General features: G+C 56.3%; 1 protein-coding gene and 1 pseudogene across 3 annotated transcripts; both read right to left on the minus strand.

The window, feature by feature from the left end:
* Window positions 1-147: 147 nt before the first annotated feature.
* On the minus strand, window positions 148-17,102 carry FPGS (folylpolyglutamate synthase). Of its 3 annotated transcripts, none has more exons than XM_087869346.1 (15): window positions 16,909-17,102; window positions 6,971-7,099; window positions 6,829-6,882; window positions 6,680-6,744; window positions 4,986-5,100; window positions 4,767-4,847; window positions 4,603-4,664; window positions 4,421-4,523; window positions 4,095-4,172; window positions 3,719-3,866; window positions 3,536-3,640; window positions 2,628-2,778; window positions 2,325-2,400; window positions 1,475-1,541; window positions 148-631 (listed from the first exon to the last, which is right to left on the minus strand). In XM_087869346.1, exons 1-15 carry the CDS (start codon window positions 17,029-17,031, stop codon window positions 222-224), a joined length of 1,767 nt encoding a protein of 588 aa, XP_087725472.1. In that variant the 5' UTR covers window positions 17,032-17,102; the 3' UTR covers window positions 148-221. The 3 variants fall into 3 exon arrangements, with proteins under 3 accessions (XP_087725472.1, XP_045626957.1, XP_087725470.1); XM_045771001.2 differs by lacking the exon at window positions 16,909-17,102 and adding an exon at window positions 8,293-8,503 and having other exon boundaries at window positions 3,536-3,625; XM_087869344.1 differs by lacking the exon at window positions 16,909-17,102 and adding an exon at window positions 8,293-8,503.
* Window positions 8,684-11,168, minus strand: LOC148108550 (COX assembly mitochondrial protein 2 homolog pseudogene; annotated as a pseudogene).
* Window positions 17,103-17,746: the final 644 nt, after the last annotated feature.

Raw genomic sequence — 17,746 nt, forward strand, 5'->3', positions numbered from 1 at the left:
TCTGTCAGGAGGAAGGAGAGGCCAAAGGCACCCTAGGCTCAGACAGAGGATGTCCCATCTTAGCCTCCCCCTCTAGCCCTCGATCTTGCTGCCCAGAGCCCGGAACCTGGGCCAGTCTGGACAGAATCAGAAAAGCAGACAACAAAAGGCACCTAACAGGAGTTCATGGAGAGATGCAGGGCAGGCGTGGGAGACCCCCACTTCCAACCCCACTGCCTGGGCTACTGGGACAGGGCAGGTTCCAGCAGCTTCAGGACGCCGCCCACCAGGTGCAAGCTGCCCGTGACCAGTACGTGGATGGCGGCGGCCTCCCGGAGCACACCGGCCCCGCTGCCTGCCACTGGGTGGGCAAGGAGGCCCTGAGGGGGACTGGGTGGCTGAAAGACGGGGTCCCGGCCTTGGCTGATCCACTGCAGGGCGTGGGAGATGCAGCTGAAGACGAGGGAGCTGGTGCTGTGGGTGCAGGGTGGGCGGGAAGCCAGCAGCAAGGACGTGGGCTCACCAGGCTCCGGGCTGGCGGGGCTCCAAGGGTCCGGGCTGGCCTGCTCCTCAGCCAGGCGGCTCCAGTGCTGCTGGTGCGCAAGACAGCGGAGCAGCACCTGGTCCAGGGTCACCATGAAGTTCTGCTGGTCTGCGAGGCACAAGGAAGGGCGCATCAGCCACAAGAACAGGGGCGGGGGGCGGGGCAGGCACGCTGGGAGCACCAGCTCGAAGGGCCTCGGAGTGGGCCGTGTTGGGAGGAAACGGAGACGCAGACGGTGACTCACCCCCGGTCCTGGGGCCCAGCGGGACGCAGGCCCAGGCAGTTTAGCTTCAAAGCCGGAGCTGTTGTGCACCAGACCCCTCCCCCCACCAGCCCAGTTACCTTCACCTGGAAAGCAGGATCCAGCACACGGGCGGGCTAAGTACAAAGGCGGGGCTAAGTACAAAGGCGGGGCTAAGTACAAAGGCGGGGCTAAGTACAAAGGCGGATTCCTGGACGCCTCCCGACAATCTGCTGCGGGGCCTGGGGATCTGCATGTGTTTTACACGATTTCAAATTTTTTTGAACGTGACCCACAGTAAATACACTTTGCGATGGCAACTCAGTACTCACACAGGTGTAGACAGGTGTCTGGGACAGGATCGTCCTAGAACAGTACCTCCCCTTCGTGCAAGGCACACATATATTTTCTACTTCATTTGAAAAGTGCTGGTTTATACCCACTAAATGGATGGTAAAACCAATGGCGGATTGCAGCCCGCAGCTTGAAAACCGTCCCCCCCCCGCCCCAGGAATTCTGTTTTGATATGGTGGTCACAATATCCGAAACGGACCAGAGAGTATTGGTCTATACAGTACCAGGAATCTAGCTCCTACCCTGGACCTCCCGTTCAGAAGCCCCCACTGTCACCATCAGAGCAGGCCACTGAAGGGCCTTCCGCGCCCCCCGCCCCCCACGCACGCCCAGAGCCCAGGCCTGTCACGTCTTACCTGCGCTGCCAGCAGACGACACGTCTGTCAGGTTAGGGCAGAAGACAGCATAGTCAAACTGACAGGGCTAGGAGGCCAAGAGGAAAGACTTGGGGTCAGAGGCCGAGAGGGTGCCCCACCACCCTGACTGGCACACAGCACTCCCATCCCCATCTCGGGAGATGCCCCACTCAGCTGAACTCGAGTGATACTGTATAAACCCAGCCAGAGCACCGCAGCAGCCCGTCTGCCTCAGTGTACCCTGCAGGCCCGTAGCCCGGGCAGCATGGCCCACTGTACGAATGGGGACATTGAGGCTGGCTGGGGAGGGGGGACTTGCTTAAGATCACCCAGCTACGGAGCAGGCCCCAAATCCAGGATGGGGAAAGGCTTTGCCTGCACAAGGAGAGACAGGAACAGTCAGCCTCCTGGTCTGTCAACTAGGAAATGATCCCTAGGAACCACCTCGGCCCCGACTGCCTAGGGCACTCAACTTCCCTGAGCAGAGAGGGGCCCCTCCACGCTCTGTAGCTCAGAAACTCCTTGAACCATCTCTGAAATGCCATCTCTCATCTAGAGTCATATGCTAGTGGCTGACGGAGCATATGCCAAGCGAGTCCAGAGTCTGTACCTTACGCCACTACCTGGTCCTGCCTTTAACTCTGGGCTTCGGCCTGACCCCGCAGGACGAGGGCAGTGACCTAGACCTCCCGACGAGCCCGGGGCCTTTACGTTTAATCCTCAGTACCGTTCAGGGGAGCTCCACCTTAGAGTTGGAGAACAGAGGCCCAGGGGTGAAGGCACCTCTGGGGATCCCACGGCCAGAACCAGGGCTGGTCGGCCTGCCCCCCACCCCCAGCTGGCCCCTCACCTGCAGCAGCTTCAGCAGGGCCGCGGGATCCCGGTCCCCGGTGGCGTTGAAGAGCAAGATGCGTACCTCAGGGCCGCTGGGGGAGGGGCGGGGATGGGGGATGGTCAGAGAGGGGCACCCATCTTTGTTCCAGAAACTTCCCCTCCTGCCCCCTGGTCCAGCCCCAGCAGCGCCCCCCAGCGTCTGGCCCCTCTATCCCCGAGGCCCCACCCCCCTCTCCTGGCCCAGTCCTGACCCTGACCTCCTTCGCCCCCCCACCCTTTCCCCAGCCAGGCCCCACGCAGCCCCACCCCGGAAGCTCACCGGCTCGGCCTGTGGCTGCGGTGCAGCGCCTGGCGGAACCAGCGCACGCAGGCCTGCACGCTGCTGGCGGTGTGCGCACCGTCCAGGTACCAGGTGAGGGGCCCGCGCTGCAGCACCTGCGTCCGGCCCAGCCACTCCGTGTCCCGAAGCCCTGCAGCGGGGCAAGGTGGCCGGCTCCCACCCTAGTTCTCAACTCACACACACACACCCCACACCCCCATACTCCCAGGGCCCTGCTGCCGCTCTCCCTCTCAGCTGATGAGCCAAACCCCCCCCCCCCCCCCCCCCGCCGCTTACTCTTAGGCACCAGTCACTGGGATCAGCTTGTGGGCTGCCTCCAATGATGGGATCTTCCCGGCAGCCCTGGGAGGGGACTATCATCTTTTAGTCCCATATTACAAGCCCTTAGCCCAGAGAGATTAGGTCACAGAGCCAAGCGTGCCGGGGTGTGATCTGAAATCTGCCTGGCTCCCGTCAGGGCCCTGACAGTGGGCCTGGCACAGTGGGCACACTGGAATCATTGGCGAAAGGGGTTTAGCTGCTCCGAGCACCTACTATGTGCTGAAAGCTTTGGGGATGGGGGAAGCAAGAAGCCTGACAATCTCCCTATTCTCTCCAGACCTCACGGGCTTACGATGATGACAAGAACGCCAGTAGCAGCAACCACTGACTGGGCACTGTATCCCAAAGCCACCAGGCCCTGGCCTCAGCCCCTTAGTGACAGTGGGTCCTGTCATCACCTCATTTGGCAGGTGGGAAAACTGAGGCTCAGAGTCCATGAACCAGGGAAGCTTACTGACTTCAGAGGCCTTTGTCCTGGGCACCATCTCAAACCGCCCCCACCTCTCAAACAGGAAACTCAAAGAAATATCTGAGGGGGCCCGGCCGGGCAGGCATGTCCAGCTCACCATGCCGCATGTGGGACGTGGGCTGGAACACGGGTGCCAGGGGCATCTGCCGCAAGACGCTGGGCCGAGACACCTTCAGCTCCCCGAGGCCTGAGGAGGGAGGGGCTGCCGTGTGGACTGAGCGTACACAGGACCTTCAGACGCAGGCTCCAGGGCCCCCTCCCCACGCGGCCGCCCACTTACCCTGGTGGCCCTTTTGCTGCAGCCAGCAGCGAGCCAGCTGCAAGGCCAAGGCAGCATTGGACCGCTGGTGCTCTCCCTCCAGGCCCAGGGTCAGCGGCGGCCCCCCTTCCTCCAGGGCTTCCAGTGGTGGGCACAGGTAGAGAGGACACTGCCAAGGAGATGGGCAACGGCGGCTCAGGGGAGCCGTCCCTGACGCTGTAGTTCCTTCCATCTTTCCACATCAACCAGAACCCACCAACCCTGCTCGGAGAAACAAAATGTGCTCCAGCTGGTCGAGCAGTTGCCCCTCACTGCACAGACGGGCACGGTGAGGCCCAAAAGGCTGACGTGCCCTGCCAGTCAGCGGCCACCCCCGCCGCAGGGCTTCCAGACTCACAGAGATGTGCTGGGCGCGGTCCTGCAGCACTGCCAGGGGACCGTCGGGCTGGAGCACAGTGAAAGCAGGGACGCCACACTGCGAAGGAGAGGACGGGAGGGAGACGGCTGCAGCTTCAGCCCATGCCTGGGTCTGGGCAGCTCACTTTGCCTCCCCCCAGAGGGGAGGGCAGGGGGCTCTTACTCCGGTCCCACACAGAGCTGAGACAAGAACCCAGACCCTGCTGATGCCCAAGACCCTATCCTGAGTCAGGGTCCAGAGGGCCCTGCCCCAGCCCCACTTCCCAGGCTGTCCATGTGCCTCCTCTCCCCAGGGCTGCCTGGTACCTTGAAGATGCCCCCTTTCTGCCATGCGATCTCTTCCACTGTGTCCCCCAGAAGGCTGGTGTGGTCGATGCCAAGAGAGGAGACGCCACACACCACAGGCTTCCTGCAAGAGACAGAAGGGCCCTGACGGCGCTGCCCTGGGCTCATGGCCACTGTCCTTCTCCCCAAGCTGCAGACCTCACCTGATGATGTTGGTGCAGTCGTAAGCGCCACCAATGCCCACTTCCACCACCGCCAGGTCCACCTGCAGAGGACCAGGAGCACATCAGGGGTCCCACACACCCAGCCTGCTGAGATTCCTCTCCCCAAGGCCTCGGACATAGGACTTGGGGGAGCGGGCACGTACCTTCTCTTGGAGGAAGATGTGGAAGGCCATGAGTGTGAGGAAGCGGAAGTAGGCGGGCATGGAGACACAGCTGCTGCTGTCCTGTGGGCAGGAACACGTCAGAGCCCAGGGCCCCGCCGCCTCTGCTCCGGGGAGATGGGGCTCTGGGACGCCCAGCACCCTCTGGGGTCTCTCCAGCGCCCCCTCCCCTGCCCGCCCACAGCCCTCCTGCGTGCGCACCTTGGTCTCCTCCAGCCGGTGGTAGAGGCGCCAGAAGTGCTTGGTGAAGAGCTCGGGGCTTACGGGCTGCCCGTTGATGCGGATCCGCTCCCGCACCTGCACCAGGTGGGGAGAGCTGCCGGGAGACCTGAGGTCATCGGGACTCCCTTCCCGAGCCCCTCACACCTGTCTTCAGAAACCCAGATCTGACCATGTCACTGCCCTGCTGACGATCCTTCCGGGACGTCCCTCTGGCCTCCAGCGTCCCAGCTCCTCACCCAGCCTCCCGGGCCCTGGGGGCGCTGATGCCGCTGGCGTGTGCTTCGCCTCTCCCACATTGCGACAGCTCCCTGCGGCCCAGCCCCTCCCGCCTATCTGGAGTTCCTTCGGCCTGCCCCCCTCACCTGGCTCATTCCACACGTCTTGACTGAGTTGGCCCCCTCCCCTCCTACCCAAACAGGCTGATCAGGAATGTGCTCTGGGCTCCAACAGGCCCCAGGGCTTTACACATCACACACGCAGCAGTCACTCTGCCAACATCTGCCCCCACACCGTCTGTCTTCCTGCCCCGGAGGGCAAGGCCCCATCTGTGCGCTCAAGGTGCAGCCCCAGGCCGGCCCACAAGGCTACAGGGGCCGAAGTCAAAGGCTGGGTTTTACCGAAAAAAATACAAAAAAATTTTGTTGAGGTTTCATTATTTTTTAAAGTAACCTTCAGACCCAATGTGGGGCTCGAATTCACAACCACAGAGATTGACAGTCGCACGCTCCAGCCACTGAGCCAGCCGGGTCGTCCCACCCCAAAAATCATTTTAGAAGCACGATCATCTGTCAGCTTATATTTGAATCCTCCAAGCCCCTCTCGTATTAGAAGTCCTTCCCTACATTTCTTTCTTTTGAACAAAGAACTGCGGAGAGAAAATATGGCCTGAAATGGCATCCGTCAGCTGATTTCCGACGGTGACAGAAGTCACTTGATGGAACTGGTAAGATAAAAGGAAGCAAAAATCATTAAGTCCTTCCGCCACGAGGACCAAATCCTGAGCACTTCACCGCCACCGTAATCCCACTGCCTTACTGGTGACCAGCTAAGGAGAGGTACGTGCAGTGCAGGGAGGAGGGCCCCACGTCTGGTCCACACCCCATCATCTGGTGTGAGTTTGGGTGCCTGAGGCCAGCGGGGCGGAAGGGAGGCCCCGACATGTGGACATCAAAAGCTACCTCATCGCTTAAGCCCTAACAAGCCAGGTTTTCTGCTCCTTACTGCAAAGACATCCAAATTGATAAATATTCCTCTGTGATTTTAAAGCTGTAGGTGGGGGTGTCTGGCTGGTTCAGTCGGTAGAGCGTGCAACGCTTGATCATGGGGTTGTGAGTTCAAGCCCCGAGTTGGGTATAGAGAGGGCTTAAAAATTTTTTTAAATAAAAAAAAAAATAAAAACCTGTACATGGAATTTAAGTTTGTAAAAAGCTCTCTGATGACTCCAGCTATGTACCTCGTTTACACATTCGAGTTGCTGCCCACCCCCTCCCGAATCTGTTTCATGACAAAAATTAAGGACTGCCACAAACTTTGGGCAATACGGTAAAAGCTAATGGAATGGTTATTGAATCAATCAACATTGGGCAGAGAGGCAGCTAAGCTCCTGCTAGCTTGTTCCACGCACCCCCCCGCCCCAGAGAGCTGAGATCCCACATTCCCGCACACCTCAGTACCTAAAGAATCCTGTCTTTAGGCCATAGCTGCGGAGAATACGTTCGGTGAAGGCACAAGTGGAACCCTAGAGAGAAAAGGTGTCGTGTGAGCGGGCCCCACCGTCCCACCCCATCAGGTGGATAGCCTACCCCTGAGTCCTATCCCTCACCTTCCCCTTGGTCCCAGTGACGTGAATGATGTTCAGCTGGTCCAAGTCTTCCACCTGAGACATATAGACAACTGCCTCAGCCACAGACTCAGAGGTGGGGTGGGGGTGGGGTCGGGGCGGTCCCAGGCCCCGCCCACCTTACCTGCAGCCCACTCCGGGCCAAGTACAGCTTCATCGCTTCCAGCTGTGTCTGAGGGTCTCCCCGCTGGCGCTTCACCTGCTCCAGGTAGCCAGCATTGGTCTGCAGGGTGTTCAGTGTGCGCACAGCATCCTGGCAACCACGGTCCCCAGGTAGCAGGTTAAGACTCACCAGCGGTCCACAGAAACAGAGGGACCCCAGGGCATCAGTGGCCAAGCCAGGGCACCATGCCTACCAATGCCAGCCCTGTGGCCCCAGCCTAGAGGTTAGGCACTGGTGAGACAGAAGTGGCATCTTTCCAGCTCTGGCAGAGACGGGAGCCTGGGGCAGTTTGGCCCCACCCAGGAGTGTCAGGCAAAGCAGGTTACAAGACTTAACGGGAGAAGCCTTGCTTCCTGTTCGCAGTTTGGGCTTCCCAGTCTTACGCCCCCCTCCAACACCGGGGCCTTTGCCCTCTTCCCTCCAATAGCATGCACAGCTATACTGGGCCCTAAATTGGGGGGGGGGAGGTTGCAGGAGCAGAACCACAGAAGGCTGGGGTCTTAGAACTGGAGGAATTCGAACTAGGAATCCCTGGAGGCTTCCATGCCCAACGCTGAGGATGGGGTTCCACTTTCTGACCCAAAGAAGAGCTGCTTGAAGCATCCACATGGGGGAAAGGAGGAAGCTCAAGGAAGACGGGTATAACCGGGGTCACCCAGCCAGGAAGGGGGGTAGCTGCATCCTCAGGAGAGTCTACACTGGGAGTCAGAGTGGAGATGCTATTTATTTCCCCTTAGGGCCTCAACAGCTGACCCATTAAACTGTGTCATCTGCCTGGCAGGCAACAGGTGTGGTCTATGGAAACCGGCCCCTACAACAGAGCCAGGTGGAAATTTTCTGTTCTCCAGATTCTTACCCCCACCAATACCCTGATTCCTGCCTGCTCACCAATCCCTGACACTTGGATCTCTATCTCCTGAATCCTGGAGACTCCAACCCCTGATATCAACTCTTGAATCTCTCAAGTCTGAACTCCTGAAACTCTTTCACCTCCTACCCCCCACGCGCCAACCGCAAATTGGGACTCTGGACCGCCTATCACTGGGCGCCCCTTCCCACTAAGGCGAGACGACACTTCAGCCTCAGAATTCCCAGAACCGGCGGCCCAGGCCCAACTTCCTGGTCCCTGTCCCCACCCCCGGGCTCCAGGATGTCCCCGCCCCCGAGTCCCCCACTGCCAGGCTCCCGGTCCACCCCAGCCTCAGGCCGCGGAGTCCGGACGCTGTGTGGCTCAGGCCCGGCCCACGTGTCCTCGCACGACCGCCAGTCTGCCCGCCGGATACCTGATACTCCATGCCCGGCTCCTGCGGCGCGGGCCACGCGCTCAACCCTCGCCACGCCGTGACCCCGGTCGTTGCACCGCGCGGAGAAACTGCTGCCAGGAAGAGAGCGGCGCGCAGGTGGCAGCGTGCCTGCGACATAGTCCTAGCGCCCGTTACCTAACTCGCTAGGCCAGGCCCGGAGACGCCCCGCCCCGTCTCGCCCCGCCTTGCCTCGCCCCTGCCCTCCACCAATCAGCGCCGCCCAGGGAGTCCTCCGGAACCAATAAGAATCTGCGAGATGCCATATTTGTGAGGGGCAGGCCCGGGGCGGAGCGGAGCGGAGGGTTTCGTCCCTGTTTGTGAGGGGCACGCTCCCTGGGGCGTTCTCTGCGCTCAGCATCTCCGGGACCCGGCCACACCCCCCAAAATAGTCCCAGTCTGCAACCCTCAGCCAGGTGATCCGCCAGAACTAGCCCTGAGCCGGGACAGAAGACGGAGCTAGCGGACACATGTATGGAGGTCATTGAATTCAAGCCCCGAAATGACGCGGTTTAACGCAGAGACCGCAGGAGGCGGGTATTGGACTCTGCACTTCTGAATCTGACAACCCGATTGCGAGGCAATAGACCAAAACCCAAGCACCTTCGCCGCTGGGGCCACTGCCGTCCCTGGACAGCCTGGGAAGGCGTCCTGGAAGAAGCCACATCCTGGCAGAGGCCTGGGGATGAGGCGGAGTCAGCGAGGTGGCGGAGCGGGTGTGGGGGGGGGGAGGTTTTCAGGTAAAGGCAGGGAACGCAGTGTGAAAAGGAAAGGATTAAGAGGGAGAGGGAGGGGCGAAGAGGGGAAGAGAGAGAATGGGAGAGAAAGAGAACCAGCCAGAGGGAGCTGCACTTCCACCGGATGGGGCCTAGTGCCCCAAAATGCCAGATCCAGCAGGACCTTGTAGCCTAAGAAATTTGGATTAAATTTGGACAACAATAAAATGGTCTTAAAGAAAAATGACAAGGGGCGCCTGGGTGTCTCAAGCTTCTGTCTTCAGCTCAGGTCATGATCCTTGGTCCTGGGACTGAGCGCCCCTCCCTGGGCTCCCTGCTCAGCAGAGAGCCTGCTTCTCCCCTGCCCCCTCTGCCACTCCCCCTGCTGTGCCCGTGCTCTCTCTCTCAAATAAAGTCTTTAAAAAAAGGTAAAGAAAGATGACAAGGTCAGGTTTGCACTTTGGAAGACTTACTGTGTGGAGAATGAACTGGGAGAGCCACGTGGGAAGGAGACAGTAATCTGTCCTAGCCATGGGTGAGGAGGACTCATCCTGGACTTTTTCCTGTCTTTGACCTTCTTGGCCCACTGCTTTCATGGAAAAAATAGCACGGAGATTCCTTTTTTTTTTTTTTTTCTCTCTTCTTTTTTTAAATAACAAGGTATGCCTGTAATCTCTTTTTCAGATCCCTCGGTGGGATTAAAAAGTTTCTTTCACATAGCATTGCCATGCTCCCTGCTCTTGGTTCTCTTTCCCCTGTACTCATTCTTCAAGCATTTTCTCGTGTCCCCGACTGAGATCATTGCAATGACCAAACAATTTCAGAATGCTGTGATTTTTATGACATTCCTTAAGCAAGTTAATCAAGATGTTGCATTCTTCAGTGTGCAAGTGTAGACATAAGAGGACGCAGCTTTAGGAGAAGGCGATGGAACACGACAGAGCAGCCTGACTCTTGGCCACCCCAGTGATGAGGGAGCAGAAGGCAAGCCGAAGACAAAGCAGAAGCTGACACCCTGCAACCTCCCCTTACCCCCCCACTCCTGGATGGGACACGTGTGACATTCTTCCAGGAATCCTCCAACTATCTTAATAGTTAATGCCTTGCTAGAGGAGAAACATAGCCCTAACTTGAACATGGCAAGGCCTCCAGGATCTTGTAGGTCCCCTTTAGCGTATGAAAGTTCTTTTTTCCTTACCTCCCCCAACCCCATAGTAGATAATCAGCCATGGATCACAACCCCCGTGCTGCAGCTCTTTCCGCCCACGGGTCCTCTCCGTGTTCTTTAATAAACCACCATTTTGCACCAAAGACGTCACAAGAGTTCTTTCTTGGCCGTGGGCTTCAAACCCTAACGTCTTTCTGACGTCAACCAGGAGGGCGGAAGTGAGAGTCACCAGTGAAGAATCCCCATCCAAAGGCTGGTGGCCTGGGCGGCGGGGCAGCTCCCGGCAGTGAAGGCTCCCACGCCCTCCACAGCTGACCTGACTCGGAGATTCCCTTTATATAGCTCAGGTGCCAGAAGGGTGTGTGGATTTGGGGGGGTGGGGTGCGGGGTTGCTACAGACAACCCTCTCGGGAAGTCCCCACAGACAAAAGACAATCCTTCAAACAACTGATGGGATTCCAGCACCTCCCTCTCTCTTTCCTGCCAGCATTGGGGGCAAATATTTATCAGAGATTGTTTGATTTTGAAATAAACATATGACATGTTGGAAAGATTCCATCATTGGCTGGACTTCTGCTCTTCACATCACCGCTGGGCACCCTGACCCTGGCCCCATGGGAAATAGAGAGGTGCTTCATTTCTTGGTTTTCTTCTCCTTCTTCTTTATCATTGAAATGTTCTCTATGCATATGCATATACTGCCTAATAACTGCATAAAAATGATTGTAAAGGAGCTTTACATGTTTTTCTTTGTGGGATCCTGGCGGGCTCAGTCCATACAGCATGCAAGTCTTGACCTCGGGGTTACAAGTGAGAGCCCCAGGTTGGGTGTAGAGTTGACTTAAAAAGAAAAATCTTTAAAAATAAAAATCCAGTGTTTTTCTTTTGCTCACCCCCACCCCTCACCTTCCTCCTTTGGTGACCTTCAAGTAGGCATCCCACAGTTTTCCAAGCCCATGAGGTGACAGACTCATCTAGACAGCTATAGGACTTTGTCCATGCACGTGGCAATATTTTCTGCATCCTAACACTCCGTATTCGACAAGAAGCTTACAGGGATCCCTCGAACGTACTGACTTAGCAAATAGTTAAAGAGCACTCCTCTGGGCCAGGCCCTGTTCTAAACACTTTCTTTTTTTTTTTTTTTAAAGATTTTTTTTTTTAATTTATTTATTCGACAGAGAGAGACAGCCAGCTAGAGAGGGAACACAAGCAGGGGGAGTGGGAGAGGAAGAAGCAGGCCCATAGCGGAAGAGCCCGATGTGGGTCTCGATCCCGCAACGCCGGGATCACGCCCTGAGCCGAAGGCAGACGCTTAACCGCTGTGCCACCCAGGCGCCCCTAAACACTTTCTATACAGTTGGTCATTTATCCGTCTTGACCCTATAAGACAGGTACTAGTGTGAACACCCTCCAAAAATGAGGCGGCAGGGAAAAGGAGATCCCGGAGGGAGACTCCCTCCTCCCAGGTCAGCTTGTCTACATTCCTGAATCTTAAGGAATCTCTTTCTCTTTGCCCTGAGCAGAGGAGTTTGTGTCATTTTCCCCTCAGGCCTTCTCTAGAGCTGGGGGGGGGGGGGGCGGGAGCGAAGGGGTGAATTTGCATTCTTGAAAATCACTGAGCTACTGACTTCAGTTCCACTTGGAAACAGAAATAGATGCCCAGGCACGAAGGCAAGCAGCAGCCCCGAAAATTCCAGGGGTCTAACTGGTATCATCCCAGTTGTGCAAGAAATTACAAGTGGTGACTGGGGCCTTGGCAAAGCCACCCAGTGGCCTTGGGCAGGTCATGTCACCTTTCCCCTGGACCTCTGTTTACTCCATGGTCTCCAAGGACAATGTTCATCATAGCCACTGACACGGGGAAATTTGTAGGAGTCATTTAAGGGGGGGTGGGTAGAATAGAGTTATCTTCTTTTCCTTATTAAAACTTCCTGTTTTTATTTTGTTTTTAAATCCTAATATTTTTAGGGGGTGGGGGGCGCCTGGGTGGCTCAATCGATTAAATGTCTGACTCTTGATTTCAGCTCAAGTCATGATCTCAGGGTTGTGAGATCAAGCCCCTCTTTGGCTCCGTGCTGGGCGTGGAGTCTGCTTAAGATTCTCTCTCTCTCTCTCTCTCTCTCTCTCTCTCTTTCTGCCCCTCCCCCCACCTCATGTGCTCTCTGAAAAAGATTTTTAAAAATCAAAATAAAATCAGGGCGCCTGGGTGGCACAGCGGTTAGGCATCTGCCTTCAGCTCAGGGCGTGATCCCAGCGTTATGGGATCGAGCCCCACATCAGGCTCCTCCGCTATGAGCCTGCTTCTTCCTTTCCCACTCCCCCTGCTTGTGTTCCCTCTCTCGCTGGCTGTCTCTATCCTGTCGAATAAATAAATAAAATCTTAAAAAAAAATAAATCCTAATATTTTTTGAATGGCTAATACATCATATCATTCAAATAGAAGTACAAAAAATGTACAATGGGAAGCTTCCCTCCCATGCCAGGTCCCAGCATCCTAATTCCCCTCTCCAAAAGCAATCAGTTGTTTCCCGTGATCGTTCCAGAGATATGTTATGCATTTGCAAGCAAATATAAATATATCGAGATCTCCCTTTCATACTTGCAGATAGCAGACTATATACACAAGTCTGCGTTGTACTCTTTCCATGTACCTTTATATCCTGGACCTTATTTTGGACTGTGTTGGTACCTAAGAGCTGCTCATTGGCTAATTTGTTTTTTTGAAGCGAGCAGTACTCCCTGGTGTGGAAGTATTACTGTGGATTTAGCCAGTCTCCTACTGATGGACATTTAGGATTCTAATGTTTTGCCATCACAAAAGTGTTGCAACGGGTAACATTTTACCCTCATCATTTCTTCCATGTGAGCACATCTGATGGATGAATTCCAGGAAGTGCAATTGCCAGGTCAAAGGTGATTGGCATTCAACACCTTCGTACATATTGCCACATCCACATCCACATTGTCCTCCAAAGGGTAGGTACGATTAGTTTCCACCCCCACGCCCAAGCATGCACGAGCCAGCCATTTCCTCACCAACACACCTTAACCAACTTGGATCTTTGCCAATTGCATAAGTGGAAAAATGGATTCTCAAGGTAGTTATCATGTGCATTTATTTTATTTGGAGGATACTGAGCATTTGTTAGGTTTAAAAACCATGTGTATGGGGGCGCCTGGGTGGCTCAGTCGTTAAGTGTCTGCCTTCAGCTCAGGTCATGACCCCGGGGTCCTGGGATCGAGCCCCACATTAGGCTCCCTGCTCCGCTGGGAGCCTGCTTCTTCCTCTCCCACTCCCCCTGCTTGTGTTCCCTTTCTCACTGACTGTCTCTCTGTCAAATAAATAAATAAAATCTTACCAAAAAAAAATTTGTATGTGTAATCTGCTAACCTCTTTCGTATCATTGCTTTTTGTTTTGAAAGCCACAGATGTTCATAGAAGGAAACGGAGAAATGTGTAAAGGAGAAAATCAAAGACACCTTCATCACACACCTGGAGAACAAATGTTGGCTTTTTGGTGCCAGCATGAAAGTGTTCTTGCTCTCCAGAGAGAACAATACAAAGAAAGCCATTGTCTGGAGAGAAAAAAAAAAAAAAAAAAACAAGGGTGCAAGAAAATTGGCAAGTGGGTCAGTGCCCCCCCCCCCGAAGGTGGATCTGCAGGTGTGTGTGGAGGGCAGTAAGAGCCAGGGATTCTACTTCACCCCTACCCTCGCAAAGGGAAAGGATGTCATATCCATCCATCCATTCATTCATCTATTCACTCATTCACCTTTGTGCCAGACCCTGGGCTTGGTACTGGAGGCACTGGGTTCTGGGGACAGACGACAAAGTCCTGCTTGCAGAGCGCCCTGTCCAAGGTGGGAAGACAGTAAAGAAGGAAACTCAGAAAGGAAGATATATATTTGCAAACCCTGATAACCATGATCAGAGCCATCCTCACTGCTACAGAGGCAGGAGGCTAAGGCCCAGAGAGGGACAGAGAGAGCTTGGGGTCACACAGCAAGTCAGCAAAGGCCCACGCTGGGCCCCAGGGTGGACTTTCTAAACTCAGATCTGCCTGGGTCACTGCCCCCTCTCCTGGCCCATCACGCCCTCCAGATTACCAAAGCCCGTAAGCTCACTGTCACCTGGCTTCTACCCACCTCCCGCCTATTCCACCCCTGCAGGACACCATCCTTGCAGCTGGCAAGGACCGTAGGAATTGGCCTTGGTGTCTCCCACCTCCAAGCTTTTGCTCACATTTACCTTTGCCTGAAATACCTTTCCCCTATACTTTTCCTCTTTGCTTTTATGGGCAGGTTGCTTTCAGCTAACTTTTATTAAACACTTATCCCTGTACTTGACATTGCAATCTCTTTTCAAGTTCTCGAAAATTATGAGAATTAGAAGTTGGCCCCATTTTATAGGTGGAGAAATGGAGGTTCACCTGTTGTCAATGCGCTGTGTGACCCTGAACAGTTTGCTGGCTTTCTCTGATCCTGTCTGGTCCTTGGTCTCCTCCTTAGTAGGGTGAGAGCTGAAATGAGCTCTGTCCCAGCCCATCATTTCTGGGATATCTATGGGTGGGTATTTCACTGAGGACAAGAGTCTCCAAAGGCCACCGTACTCCAGAGAGCCTGGACTAGAGGGGTCCAGCTGTCCCTCTCCTCCTTTCGGGGGGCCAGGGCACAGAGAGGCTGGTTTCAGTCCGGCCTCCTCCCCAGGGGCCTTCTGTGCTCAAACCTGCTGACATCTGTCTTACCAGCTTCAGAGGGGGAAGAAGTGTGTGGAATTTTTTTTCAGTTGATCGTCTCGCTCGGTACCCGTGACTGTCTTGAGCACCTCCTCCCTCGGGGGTGGCAGTTAGGAGCCTCCCCCTTGCCAGGTGCTGCGCGGAGCCCATTCGACCAGGAAGGAACCGAGGACCGGAGGTGCGGAATCACGGGGACAACTCACCCGCTGGCAAGTGGCAGAGCAAGGATTCAGCTCAGTCCCAGCTCCGTTTGATTCCAGCTGCCACTGATTTATTTATTTTTTTATTTTTTCCCCCTACACCCAGTGTAGGGCTTGAACTTACAACCCCGGGATCAAGAATCGTATGCTTTGCCGACTGAGTCAGCCAGGCGCCCCCAGCCGCTACTGATTTAGACCCTCTGATCAAGCTTGGGAATCCCTGGCTAGTTTTTCTCCATTGGTGACTTGGATTTTCTTAAATAGTTAACATGAATTCTTTCTAAACATCAGCTTTGTGGAGAGATCTTTACGTGCTGCTTCTGTTCCTGGACCCATTTCTCAGGGGAGGCAAAAGAAGGCCTACTAGGGAAAATAGCTCAGTCACTCACAGGGGTCTGTCATGCTGGGCCCCGGACTCCATCACCAGGCCACCCCTGGACCCTGCCCCCCTGCCGGCCCTGTGTCCTGCCAGGTGACCTGGTCATTTGATCAACAGGGCTCTGGCCTTGAGCTGGCTCTTACTTCAGAGGGAGGCTCTACTGCCTCGGGAGCCATGCGAAATGCGAATACCCCACAGCCCTCGGGGTGTCCTCAGTTCTCTGCCCCCTAGTGAGGGAACCCACACCGTGTGACCCTGGGCAAGTCACCACACCTCCCTAGGGTCCTGGTCTCTAAGGTAAGGGGACCTGGATGACCTCACAGGGGCCACTGATCTCAAACCCTGGCATCTGGGGCCATCCCTCCTCTGCTGCCGGGCAGAAGGTTCTGTGGATCAGGACGATCTGGGTAAGAGCGGCCTGGCCTGGCGTGCAGCCCCAGGGGACTCCGGCTGACGGCAGCCTTACGGTTCTGAGCTTCCGACCACAGTCCCAAGAGAGAGGGAGGCGCTGACTCGCTGTGTGCCCACTCAGCATAGAAGAAAAGAGGCTTGATGAGGCCAAGCAACTGTCTAGTGCCTGTCAGGTCCTGAACCTTGATCTCACTCGGACTCTTGCAGCCCGGCCGGTTCTACCCCAGCTCCAACCAGTGTTCGTCCCAGCAGGGCTAGAAGGGTCGGGGGGTTGGCTGGGCCAGTCTCCTCACCTCTCTGAGCCACATTTCCTCATCTGCAGAGCAGGGGTCACCGTCGTGCCCACCTCAGAGGGGTGGGGTGAGGAAGAATGGGAGGGTGCTGGGCCAGGAGCCCAGACCCAGCTCTGGATGGGGGTTGGAAATCTTCAACGGGCTAGGTCCCTAACTGCTCCCAACCACACCTCTGTATCTATAAAATGAAGACCGCAGGGGCCCAGCCGGTGGGAAGCACCGGACCAGGATTGCCGTCATTACTACTATTATTATTTAAATGACACTAACAAGCCTTCCTGAGAGAGCAGGCCAAGTTCAATCCCGAGATCCACTCTAGGAAACCCGCCCACAGTGCCTGGAGCACAGGAAGCCCCACAGGGGGGCCTCCACACCTCCCGAGTCGGCTGTCAGTTCTGCTCTGGACACCCCTCCCCAAGAACTTCCCCACTCCCACAGGGGGCGGGGGCTTCCGTGGAGCCTCCAGCGGGGTTAGAAGGGGGAACTGAGGCCTGCAGGAGGGCCTCTATCACCCCAAGCCCGTAGAACAAGGTTTATAGATGACAAGGTTTGCCCGTGGGGCCCCACCAAGTGTGGGGTTATCACTGTCGATGGCCTTGGGCCCCGAGGCATATTCACACACATTACAGGGAAGAAAGAGATGGAAGCTTGGAGAGGCAGGCCACCTGCCCAAGGTAACCAAGCTCTCCTACCTGGAAGGAGGCCGTTTTAGCTGAGAAAGAGCTCCCCGATGGGCCCGGCCGCTCCATGGCTGCTCTCCACCACACCGTCTCAGCCCCTGGCCAGCAGGGCGCCAGGGACCTGGCACCTTTCATCCCTGGGCTTCCCGCACCCCAGCGGGGCTGGGCACAAAGTGATTCGTGGGGGAGGGCAGCTCTGCCACGCTCTGCCCAGGGTTCAGCTGGGCCAGAGAAAGGAGGGGGAATAGCGGGGATCCCCTCTCCCTGCCCCTTGGCCCGGGCCTCCCCCCCTCCCGTGCGCAGGGAGGATGGTCTTACCTGATAGGTGTCTGCTCGCACCCTTGGATCGGCCGGGGAGGGATCTCTCTGGGGAATCTCCCAAGTTCAATGAGTTAAATAACAGCCCGGGGAAGGTTAAAGGTGAGTGGGGAGGCGGGGGTGCACAGAGAAGGGAGCTCTTGGGAAACTTCCAGACCTTGGGGCTGGGCTTCCCGCAGAACAGGGCTGGCCTTATCTGGCCTCTCTTATCACAGCCCACCTCCCCCTACAGTTAGGGCCCTTTGCGCCCAGGCTGGGAGCCCTGTGTAGCGGGGTTAGGACACCCAGGCACCCTTGACCTGAGGAGTCGGGGCCTGCTGGGGGGGAGAGGCTGTGTTTCCCCAAATCATCTGCTCAAAAAGGAGCCAGGACACCCACCACGTTCCCAGCCTGCAGGGCGACACGGAGAGCCAGCCCAAAGGAGCTGGTGAAGGCCTCTCCCCCTGACAAGACACGGCCTCTTCAACCCGCTGCTGGCGTGGGTTGACTCACTGTGGTAGTTGGGACTCAGATGCCAGGCCCTCCTCCAGGT

This window comes from Ursus americanus, chromosome 18 (assembly GCF_024610735.1).
Source record: "Ursus americanus isolate L20-20 chromosome 18, mUrsAme1.1.p, whole genome shotgun sequence".
In the NCBI taxonomy this organism is placed as follows: domain Eukaryota; kingdom Metazoa; phylum Chordata; class Mammalia; order Carnivora; family Ursidae; genus Ursus; species Ursus americanus.